Source organism: Anomalospiza imberbis, chromosome 4 (genome assembly GCF_031753505.1).
Source record: "Anomalospiza imberbis isolate Cuckoo-Finch-1a 21T00152 chromosome 4, ASM3175350v1, whole genome shotgun sequence".
Taxonomy (NCBI): Eukaryota; Metazoa; Chordata; class Aves; order Passeriformes; family Viduidae; genus Anomalospiza; species Anomalospiza imberbis.
Window position 1 is genome coordinate 28277280 of NC_089684.1, and position 12474 is coordinate 28289753.

Sequence of the window (12474 nt, forward strand, 5' to 3'; positions counted from 1 at the left end):
CTGAATTCACAGTGCAGATAGGATTTCAGCCTGGAAATCACAGCTTAATTATATTTTTGGGTGGGTGGAAGGAATTTGATGGGAGATTTCATTTAGGAAACAATCAGGTCTCGGTTGGGTTAGAAATCAGGATATTAATGTTCTTCATTTTAATTTTCCTCTCTGACTCAGATTCCCACTGTTTGAATTTGAGCTCAATTTGTTCTGTTCATTATGAAGAAATCCACATGAATTTGACATTAAACTGCTTACCTCTGAAAACAGTAGCAATAATTTCCCTTTTTCCTGTGTGTGTTTCAGATTAAGTCTTTGTGGTTGACATAAAAACAGAGGAGAAATAATAAAGCAAAGGGAAATCAAGTATTTATTCTGGAATGCTACCCAGAAGAGGAAACATGCAACAGCACTTATGCATTGGGAAGAAAAAGCAAGGGGGAGTGACAAGCAATACCCTCATTTCCATTTTTCATTTCAGCCCATTTGCATGGGAGCAAACAGGGAATGATCATGGCTTTCCTAGTCAGGGATAATATTTGTTGTGCCAATACTGTGGATCTGAGGGCTTTGTGATGACTCTGATGGGGTTTTTTGGCAAGAGCCTTCTCCCTCATGAATGGACCCTTAGGGCCGCATGGAGGAATTTGTATTCAAGACTTACCATCCTTCAGGAAGAGCTGCCAGGGGTCCTAGGCTCCAATCTGCAACAGCTTTTGAGGTCCTTACAACCCCCTTAGGCCTCGGTGATCTCGATGAGACCCACCAGGAAGCCACAGCCCTGCTCAGCTCTGGGCATCCAGTCCTTGCCTTGTGTCTGGCTCCTGCTGGATCTTGGACCTGCCTTGTAGCCCTATTTCCAGCCCTGTCTCTGCCAGTATCTGCTGGTGGTCTGGACCAGGTTCATCTCCTCACCTTGTCCAGGGCTCTGCCTCCTGGCTTAATCCCCTGTGGCACAATGAACCATCACTGAGGGTTTGGATTGCGCTTGACTCTCCCTCAGCTCCCAGGTGTTCTCCCTCATGAAAAAGCTCTGTTCTCACAGCTCCCTGCTGTTTCTTTTCTTTCAGACTAGTGGAGCAGCAATGCAGACCACCAGGAATGCTTCCAGGAGACCTCCATGGATGAGGGTGGTGGGGATGGTAAACAGTACTTTGGGGGTGGATGGACATAAAGCATATACACACATATACATATACAGATATATATATATATATATCTCCAATAGACAAGAGGTGTACATACTCCTGTTTCTATAGCAGGACTGCTATTGGGATACACTATTATATTGGCTGTCTAGTTTATAAACTAAGAGTCAGAGCATTACAGCAGGAGAACACCACTTGACTCAACACAACACACTTCTGGAGCAGTTTCTGGAGCAGTTTCTATTCTCTGTGAAATCTGGTGACTTTACTCCGAGCCCAGTTATTTCCCTGAAGAGGAAAAAACTACTATGTGCTAACTTGAATTGATACACACAACTCCATCTGAGCATTTTCCTTTTACAAAACACTGCCTTGCACCAGTGACAAAGTCCTTTGTCTCTGCTGCTCTTGAGCCTCACCAAAACAAGGAACAGGCCCTCCTTTAACAGATAACTTCCATTTTTCCTCTGAAAAAAAAAAAATCATACCACCACCTCCCTTCCCCCACCTTGAAAACTTGAAGGGTAACAAAGTACCACATAGCTCATAAAGATTTTTTTTCTCACCCAGGTGTCTCATATCCAAAGAGAGACAGTAATTACTGTACTGCCTCTCACCTAGACATGGATAAAAATAGGCTGGTGTCACATTGCTGTTTCATGCTATGACTACTTGTTTGCAAGGCTGGCTGAGCTATCCCAGAGCTTTTTGACATTAACACTCTAAAGGTGCAAACAGGCCCATCCCTCACAATCCTGAGGTAGCCAACTGGATGTACCCAAAGCTCAGGCAAGCTCTGTTGCTTTTCCTTCATACATTCCACTTTTGAGACTGCAAAGTACTGAACTCCTGCAAACAGTCCATCCTACATGCATTCCTTTTGTACTACTTCTTCAGAACTGCATCCAAGTGCCTGCATTAAGATCACACCAAACACCCTGCAGGCACAGGGAAACTTCTTTTTCCCACTTATGAGGTAATCAGCTTGGTTCAGCTTTTACACTTCTGAAGTTTTCAGCACTAGGAAAATAAATGTAGAGCACAGGTTGGACGTGAAACACATGGAAGAAGTTATGCAGCCAGACCCAGGGTGTGAATTGGACAGAGTTGCAGAGTGGGAATGCAAAAAGCAGGATTCCCTGTGGATCCTGAAACTGAGACCATGCTCATGGGCTGGACAGGCATGCTCTTCATTCGACAGTAAAAAAGGAAATCCACAGCCAGTTTCTCTTCCCTTCCTCCTGATTTCAGTAGTATAATAACCCCAAATCCGCATCACTACAAAGCCATAATGAGCAGCGAGGGGAAACAAAGCCAGACATACATTTTATTAATCAATACTTAGATGCTACCTTCAGGAAATATCTGAAATAGTATTTTATGCCTTAGGACAGAATAAAGTTTTCATTACAGAACACATTTAATCAGGCATATTTGGGGTTATGCCTGAAATTCCCGGTGTCATAAATGAGAATAAGAAAAGTAACATTATGGTCAATTACTTTGGCAGGGAGAGGGGGGAATAGAAGATAAAAGAAAATATGGAGCTGAAAAGAGCCATAAACAGTGTATTACCTGCTAAATCAGAAAAGGTCATAGCTGTATGTCTAAAGGAAGGATGCACTACCACAGGCACCATATTCCAGACTGATGTCTAGGAGGTTCATGAAGGAAGAAGGGATGAGATGTCATACAGAAATGCAGGTCATCATACAGGAAATATGGATAGGCAGAGCTGTCTTGCCTGGAATGCTACCATGTGGCAGAAGGCTGTGAACATGATGAATGGTATCAGGGAAAAAACAGGTTTCAATGAGAGAGTACCCCAGTTAGAGGGCTAGTTTCAGCTCCCCCAGCAGAAACGTCAAAACTCAGTGCTGGCCCAGGACATGGAGAAGTGGAGTTAAGCTCCAAGACCTAGATGCTAGGACAATCCTGGGGACAAAGGATCATTTTCTTCCTGTTTTAGAACACCGACTGCTCTCTGAAGGCTCTGGGGAAAATGCCAGCACACATAGAATGTTTAACTTGGGATAATACAGATAATTTTGTGCAAAAGGTGTCTAGGCTGGGAGGACTGGAGTGGGAATTTTGAACAGGAATAGGACCCTATTGTATCAGCCTCAGGTAGGGAAACCTACTGACCAGACAGTTCAAGGCTCATATTTGAATCCTCTGAGCCTTAATAGCATGCCTGTAAACAAAACATTAATGAAACAGCTCCTTTAAAGATGAATAGATATGTAAATATTAAGAGTAAGACAAGAACTTTAAAAAACACATTGCCCCACTGCTCTGTTCAGGCTGCAGTTCTCTGGAGTGTTTTCTCTGTGGAAAGCTCTAAGACCACGAATGTTGCTTTTCAGTTAAAATAAACACGATAAAGGGAGAAATACCTGGAGTTCCATGCAGCTGGGATTGCTGTTGATGTCAGGTGTTTTTCCATGTGGAACTGACCACCTGCTGCTTTGGAGATGCCATCTCCCATAGAAATATTTTTAACCTCCACTTTACAAATATTTCTGTTTACCAGACAAAATCCCCAAAACCCAACAACAACAAATATTGTGCCTGCCTGTGTGAAAAAGAGGGAGGATGACTGTAGAATCGTAAAACTTACTCAAGTCACTTCAGTGTTCCACCTAAAAGGCTTGCCTTATAAGACACTTATCAGGCTGCTTCTGTAGCCAGTAGAGAGATTCAGGCCCTTCAGGTGATTCACCTCATCCAGTGTTACACAGGGAAAATAGCTGGAGGAAACCTGCTTTGAAGATGCTTCCCCTGCCAGTTCATTTCCCAACTGACCTTTAAATAACAGGCACATATTGTTACAGGCTCTCACCACACTGGGATGAATATTGCCCACTTGAAACCTCTTCACTTGTCCCAGTTGACAGTCATACTTCCTTCTTGGCCCAGAAAAAAGTGCACAACCAAAAAAAATGAGAGATACCTTTCTTTTGCTAACAAGCCCAGAAGATCCTGTTTGCTAAAACACATCCCTTGGTAACCTCAGCTGCATCAGAGAGCAAGTTCAACTTCTGTGATAACTAAAGGAGAAAACATTTCATGCATAACACATTTTGGTTTGCCACCGAGATGGAGCAGTGGGATGGATGGCTGAGGGAGACAGTGGCTCTTGGTAGAAACCTTTGTGTGAACCAATTCCCCCCTCCATTAGACCCAGACTGCTGCTCTGCAGTCTTTAATGCAGAGACAGAGACAGATGTGAGGGCAACGTATGTGGATAAATCAGGCATTTGCAGTAATAGAATCTTATAGTCAACTTTATTAATGAATCTCCAGTGCAAAGGGAAAATATCCCGGCACAAAAAGGACCAGTGAGCTGAAGAACAGGACAGCTCCATGTTGCACTGCCTTCCCCCTTTGCACTGATTTGGGCAGCGTGTATAATGCTCAGAGAACAGAATCACATACCCCTAGTTCCCCCTTTGCACTCAGTTAATATTACTCAGCACAGTCAAAATCCTTCAAGCCGATCCTCAGGCAAAACTCACCCTAAAATAAGTGGGAATTCAGTGAGAATAAGGATTGAATAGGAACCAAAGTCTCAACTCAATTCTCAGTTGAGCTTTGCAGACCAGCCATCAGGACTGGAAATACGTTTGATTTTCATCATCATGAGAGAACAGCTAGGCCCAGTAATCCCAATTCTACCATCTATTAATTTCAGCATCAACTGGACAGATAACACAAAACAGAGTTTGGCATCTGGTTGCTCAAGGTTAATTCATAAAGTAGCTGTACTGGAAGAGAAAGGAAACAACCTCTGAGGCTCTTTTTCTGGTATTCTGTTACTGCCGTTTTCCTACAGCTCCCTGAAAAACACTTGGTTTAAAAAAGCTCTTCATATTTCCTCTTGTGCCAGACACCACATTTTGTTTGGCATATACATTTCTGATAGCCTTTCCTCCACAGATGTCTATAAAGTTCACATCAGTCAGTTCTTCAAACTAGGTATATTAACACCAACACAGACAATTTTGTTCCAAGCACAGTTTTTCCTTACGTCTATGTTCTGCTGTTCACTTTTGCTTCTGTAAAGATGACAGTATTGCTACATATGCAGGACAATCAGGACTCCTGTGATGCTTAACACAGGCTGTACAGTGCTGTAATGGCCCATTTTCACTGTCAGCAACGAAGCCTGACACGTCAGCAGCTTCTGGCACTAGCAGCTTTCTGAGGGAAAGGGGAGATTTCAACTTAATTTCATTGCTCTTTTTCACTAACTTCCTTCCAGAAATGACAATTCTTGAAAATGCACTTGTAGAAATAAAGAAAGAAAAGAAAAAGAAAGCAACAACCACCATAAAAATCTCCTCCCATTTATCACTGTAACATTTCTTGGGTTGTAGAACAGGTTCCAGTGACGTTTGGGGTGAGGAGGAAAAGGTAGGGGGCAAAGAGGCAACACATTTCAGACTCCTTAAAGCCATCAGAAGAGCTAGAGATATGAAAAACAGTTTATAATTACCTCTGTTGAGTGAAGCTGAACTGTTTATATCTCCAGTAATAAAGGAAGACTCGGACTGCTTTCGAACTGTGTCATTCCACATCCTACGAATCCGGCTCTGAAGGGGGATTGAAGCACAGCAGGCAATGAATTTTTAGCAGCTGCAGAGAGGTTTCTTTCTGCCTCACTAAGGATGGATACTGGCATGTCTAGCTCAGGATGAGACTTGCTCCTAGCCAGCTGTAAGCAAGCAGTTGCTGTTTTGTTGTAGCCTGCCTCATGCATGCCAGACCCTGCCAGACTTACTTCGTAACTCAAATGCCTACCTCAAAGAAAAAGTGTATAATTGAATTGCTTACATCTTAATTAAAAAAAAAAATAAATCATGCACGAGAGAAACCCAGACCCCATGCCAGCTACAGGTCTACCAATATAGCACCAAATAATGGAAAAATAACCCACACACACAGAAGCACGTGTGCTTCTCATACTCAGACAACTTGTTTCTTATTTTTTGTGAAGTGTAACAGAAGACTTTGTGTCTTGGTGTCCCTGAATGAGCAGAAGTTTTCTATAGCTATTTTCCATCTTTGGGATTTTAGGGGGGCAAAAAAAATCCTCACAAATGAATAACTTCTGTTCCCATACTGAAAAATCTGTGATGGTTTTGCCATCTGCGGTATAGCTTCTGCTACTGGCAAAAGTGTCCTGAATATGTTGGCCTTCTGTTTTGTTCCTCAAATATGCTGTAAAGTATCTGCCTCTGTGGCATTTACATCACTGTCTCACTCCTCCCCAACCAGACCTTGCAAAATATAAAAAAATCGGCCAAAATGCATCTTCGGAGCAGCTCAAACCCAATCCCTGCATGAAGGTGACTGGACCCAGATGTCCCAGGGAAACTCTCCCTCACCTCACGTCTGTGACTCTGATGGATGTTTTCCTTGGCTCTGTGAAAGAGATGGTAGGTGGTCTGGGGGACTGGGAAGCTTTTTCCCCATTGTGACAGACCACAAATCAAGTGGTTTCCATTGTAAAATCTTAGCCATGAGAGATTTACCAAGGCCTAATCATATGGTCCCAGGCTGAAAAGGCTTAGATTACTCATTAACCATGGAATAACAGCATCTCCTAATAATGCATTAGCCCTCTATAAATGGAAGTACCATGTGACATGAGGCCCACTATCTTTTATAGGAATTATTTTTCACCTGGACATTTAATTTATTATATTTCTCTGACATGATCCATTGTAGATTAATTATTCTGTTTTCTGTGAGCTTCTTAGAGAATAAAGGGATCTTAGAAGCTTTCCTCCTCATGGTCTTCTCTATTTAAAGTTAGGAGCAGATTTTTTCAACAACTCAGACTGATCTCCATCTATTCTCCATCACCTGTGTGAGGTTTCTCCTGGCTACAATAGGCCTTAGGAACTTCCATCCTTTCAAGAACATGCTTCTGCAGGCGAAATAATCTTCCTTAGTGCCTCAGACCTCACCTGCCACAATGGGATTGCTGCCAGAAGACTCAGTTCACCCTCAAAAGGGCTTGTTGTCTTGTGCTGGGGCTGGTGAGAGGAGGGGACCATTAAAGTCAACCCTTCTTGGAGAGGAGAGCACCAGGACAGCAGCTAAGTTTTGTAACACCAGAGACTTTCAAATCAGCTACCTGAATGTTGCTGGATATTTTGAGTTTTGGACATTACTGGGATTTGATGGCCTACTGGAGAGGTTCTATATTCTATTGCTTTTATTTGCTCTGCATAGCTACCAGACCTATGAAAACACTGAAACAGAGCTTTTGGATGACATCTTGGAAACCACTGCAAATAAATAATGATTTGCTCCAAGACATAAATTGCAAATTAGGTTTTCCTGGAAAGTTATAAGCTGTTACTCGCTGCATGTCTTTTATAATTTAATAGTGGAACTGTCATGTATAATTACTTCCATTACGAATACTGAATAAATTTGTGTTTGGTTTCTATTGATTAAGAAATAAGCTTCTTCATTTTATATGAACTCTTCATCCATAAATCTGCATCTCTACCCACAAGTTAGCTTCAAAACTGCCTAAGTGCACAAACTGCACAAAACCTGAATTTTCAGGTGACCAAAGGCAACAAATCTAGTAGCATAGTGAGATAGTCTGACCCCAATGGCTTGCCATAAGAGGTCTATAAGCTAAGACAAATTGTGTGAGGCACAGAACAGACCAAACCACTAAATGTCAGAAAGCCAGCTATTTCACTGGGAAGTCTGCTACAAGACACTTGTAGCCTTTAAATTTTTTTACAAGAAAAACACTCAGGGCTTATAGCATCATTCTTGTATATGTTAATAGTTAATAGTGACAACCTTCATCTCACGATTAAAGGATGTACTGGAATGTAGCACAGCTGACAAAACACTCCCACCTCCTGCTTTCTATGGAGAACAGGCAGGACATCTCAAGTGATAACCACCCACCTGCCTCTGGAAGGCAAGTCTGCACTTTTTATTCCCAACAGAACTATTCAGAAGGTTCTTGGAGAGGCATTTAATAGCCATCACGTTTCAGGGGAAACCACTGTGTTGAGTTCAGGTCTGGAAGTGAGGGAAATCTCTGCAGGTGCCCTGGGGAGTGGCCTAAGGCAGCTCCTTTGGTGCCAAGAGGAGCTTTCCTCCCAGAATAGCTGAGAAGGGTCTTGGCATGGCACTGGGACACAAACAAAAAGCGTGGGTTACCTGTGAGCCTGTGGAATATCTTCCAGGTGTCCTTGACCCCGAGGTTTTTCCTGAGCCGATAGAACTCTCTGTACTTTTCCCACTACAGCAATGTGTGCGCAGGCATTTTCCGTACTCTTTACGTACCTGGCCAGGGAAAGAGCAGTGGTGGTTAGCAGGCAGCTCCTCCTGCAGCCCACTGCCTTCTGATTTTCAACACAACCCTTGATTTTTCCTCAGTGTTTCGGTATAACAAAATCTGCTGCAGTGTGTGGGAAAGCCTTCTAGTACCCCTTGCAGCTGAGCTCATGGCTGAGGATGTCACAAGAGACTGCTCCCATACAGCAAAGCTGCTCGTTGGCACCAGCCCATTACAGCATCCTCTGAGGCACATCAAAGGAGTATGGGAGAAAGTGCAGGTACACTATTTATGACTGAAAATTAATATTGTTGTAGATTTGATATAAACTAGCATATTGGCTCATCAAGGTACTAAAAGTTATTGCTTCTGGCAGGGGACTAAGAAAAAAAAATTCCAAGAGAAACATATGAAAGCTATTGATTTTTTATTAAAAAAATGTTTCTTGCAGTCAAATTGAAATTTGAGGAAACGGTAGAACCAGCAGCATTAGAGATTATATCCCCAGTGCTCAGGGATGGCTGGAGCCTGCTTTTCCATAGCACTGTGCAAGCCAGTCATGTTTTAAATGGGCATTGCAGTCAAACCCATGCCACCTCCTTTGCTTCAAAGGAACTACGCTGCCTTATGCCAGGACAGGATCTAACCTTCCACCAAACTTCAGGTGTGACTTTTTATGGACAGCAATACCCAGAAACCAGATGCGACAGGGCTGAAGGTGAGCAGACTATACTGAAGAGCCAAAAGAGGGTCATGTTACCCATTGACACAAAAAAACCCCAAACCGTCATGCATGTCCAAAACACTAGTTGAAAAATTCCTTGCAGCACATGGTTAGCTGCACAATTTTGCCAAACTCTCCATACACATTTCACAACTCTGTGAAACAACTGTTTAAATAGCAAATTACAGCTTTTTCATTAGGCTCTTCCTTAAGCGCTTGAGACAAACACATACCACAAGTGCCCAATATGCTCGAGTGCCTAATCAATCCTTTCCTGAGAGAAAATAATTCAATTGCTTTAATTAGCCACCCACTGCTTGCCTCTCTGCAGCGTTTTGCCAATTTTCTAGGCCATGATAGATAGAAAAGGAAAGAATTTTTTTTCTCCCTTTAAATAATACCTCCCTCAGCTCTTAGGTCAGAGAGGTGCATCCACCCCACATCAAGGTACCAGCTGCATTCTCCTTCCCTCTGTGCAGCCATAAATCAGGAACAATTCCACAGTCATCACTGGTGGTTTAAGGGTGTAAATTAGCTTAAGACAGAAAAGAGAATGGTTCTGTCATGCTGACTGAGAACCCCATGAGCCGAGGAGGTTGTGGAGCAGTACAGGGATGCTGGGTTAGGAACTGACCCATTGCAGGGTGCATTGGAGGTGAGAGGATGTACCAGTTAGAAGGGTGCAGAAATTCAAATTCCTCTCAGAGAAGCACCTGCAGGTTTAATAAGCAATGGTGATGCTTCCTACACTCTTACTATCGTCTTGCCTGGAAACTCTCTTGCTGAAAGGTTTGGGATCATCAGCAGGAAGTTGCATCTACATAAAGTTTTAAAGCTTTTTACGATGAAAAAATCTGAGATGCAAAAACAAGGACAAAACTCTTCACCCCAAAGGTCTTCCTTTGGTTTCAAGAATGACATTTACACACAGCTCTGCAGATCATTACAGAGGCATCACTTGCAGGGCTCACTTTTTATAATTTTGATTATGTTTTCATGGGTCAGATCTTCCTTGCCTGTATAGGAAAATGTGAGTAACAGAGGAGCAAGCCTGTGGCTCTCAGGTGGAGGACATATCTCAACACAGACCTGACTTTATTCAATAAGCCATTTCAGCAAAAGATACTGGTTACCCTGAGAAACTGGCACCAGTGTATCCACATAGAGTCTTCCCTATTGGTTCAGTAAATTGCCTTTTGAAACTAAAATCTACATAGCAAATTATTGGCAGACATGCACAGAATTGGAGAGCCCTGTATAACTGAATTTAAGTAGAGAACAAAACGGTTCTTAAAAATACTTCTTACTGATTGTCAGAGACTGTAAATTTGATCTACATAAACACAGAATTTTAATGCTGCTGTGTTTATTTTTTCCCCCTGGAGTTTATCTAAGTTACTCCACTGTTATCTTGCAAATGTTAATTGGGGCATACTTCAATTTCCACCAAGAAGCACTTGCTGTGCTTGCTTTGAGGAAGATTTCCAAAACACCGCATCAGACCCAAGCAATACAAAGGCTAATGAACTGCTGCAGAACACAGGTCCTTCACTTCTTAAAAAAGCAGGGGAAGCAGCCCCTATTATAGCCCATCAACCCACATATGCTGTCACAGAAAGGGGTAATTTCCTGCAGGGACTACACATGAGGATGCAAAGCTCCACTTTGCTCCACTCAGCCAAGTGAGCACTTTGTGGATGCTCGTGGATTCTCTCCACTCTCACACTGGCATGCATGGAAGGAGAATCTGGCTGACAGCAGGAAAAGCCCTGACAGCAGGACCCTACAAACTGACAGCTGCCTTTTCCCTTGTCTCTGACACATCTGCTAGGACTCTGGCTGCTGAAATGCCACTGCCACATGTCAGAACCTCATTCCCCAGCATCTTGCTGGTTTCCAGTCTAAATACCACCCTTATTAGGCTCACAGAGATAAATCTGTGTGATACAAATTCAGGGCACACAGACGATGCTATGCTGTGGTTGTTAGGCAACAAAACACCTCGTTACCACCTCTCTTGCTGCTGGGAACCATCATCTTACCTTTTTCTGGAGGACACAATGGAAAATGAATATAAACATTCCCTGCAGAGAATTGAATATGGTGAAGAGATACGCCATGATGACTGTGCTTTCATTAATATACATGAGTCCGAATGCCCAGGTCAGTCCTAATAGGCAGAGTAGGGCTATTGCACCTATAACCCAGGACCTGTCAGGAGAAAAAAAAAAAAAAAAAGAAAAAAAGAAAAAAAGAATGGGATTGTTTTTTCATCTACACAAAAGAAGGCATGTGTCTACAGGCAGAAAGATTTTGCCCCTGGTTTTAGCAAGAAGAAAATAGCATATAAAAATAAATCATAGGGAGTTTTTGTCTTCAAGCTGAATGCAGTTTACAAATTGTCAAGCTTGAGGAAATACAAGGAAATGGAAGTGTTATGAGCATAGAAATTTATCATAACCAAAGCACATTTGTAACCACAATGTCTCTTTTTTAAATATGTAAAAGCACTGTGCATGTAAATGACATGTAGATGTTATTTCTGCAAATGAAGTGAAAGAAAATAAACCAAATGAAATGACAACTCTGATTGTCACTTTTTTTAGTGTCCACTGGTTTCACAGGACTGCCAGCTGGATTAGCTTTTTTATTTACACTTAACACCAAGACACATGTATTGCTGCATTTTAGCTAGTCTTCCATATGCCTGTAAGCCACATAAACAGCTACAGGCAGGTGGGCAAGCATTCCCTGCTTGCCAGATCCACTCCACACAAGGATGTTCTTTGCAATGCTGCTTCACACTTCTTCCACCCTGCGATGAGGGGAAGTGTGTATACTCGTACAGGCACTCGCACACTACCTTTGCTAACGTGGGAGCTGCTGCCACTTCTCCCTGGAGAAAAGGAGGGGCAATTCTTCTTCACATGGGCTGTAAAGCTAAGATTATCCCTTGCTCCACCTTAGGAGGGCAGTGGGAGTAGAGATGTAGCCACTGCTCGTCCCCAACTGTTGTTCCGACAAATAGGGGGATCAGGAGGTTTTGCCTGCTTTCTCCCACTGACTTTCTACCTGGACAACAGAGCTGGGGACATGAGGTGACTGCTGCATGGCCTGGATTTGGGCACGTCTGGGCTTCCATCTGCTAAAAAGAGCATGGGGCAAGGGGGAGAAAGATGAAGCAGCAGCAACTTGGGAGGAGACAAAGCAGTCCTGCAGAGGTCAAGACAGACAATCTCTGCTACAGAGATGCCATGGCAGCTACAGCCTTGAATCATTTTCCTTTT

At 42.8% G+C, this 12474-nt stretch overlaps 1 protein-coding gene across 28 annotated transcripts in view; it reads right to left on the reverse strand.

Annotated features, from left to right (window-relative positions):
- ADGRL3 (adhesion G protein-coupled receptor L3) overlaps positions 1-12474 on the reverse strand; it is a 490120-nt gene that overhangs the window by 27732 nt on the left and 449914 nt on the right. For 27 of the 28 annotated variants that reach the window (XR_010998235.1, XR_010998234.1, XR_010998236.1 and 24 more), the window contains 3 exons: positions 11230-11398; positions 8346-8471; positions 5641-5737 (listed from right to left, as the gene is read on the reverse strand). Coding sequence is in view for 25 of the 28 variants with exons in the window: in XM_068187649.1 (XP_068043750.1) it covers positions 5641-5737; positions 8346-8471; positions 11230-11398 (392 nt within the window). In the remaining 3 variants the exon portion in view is untranslated. Of the gene's footprint in view, positions 1-4626; positions 5346-5640; positions 5738-8345; positions 8472-11229; positions 11399-12474 lie in introns of those variants that run through there. The other variant, XM_068187653.1, reaches the window with a different exon arrangement.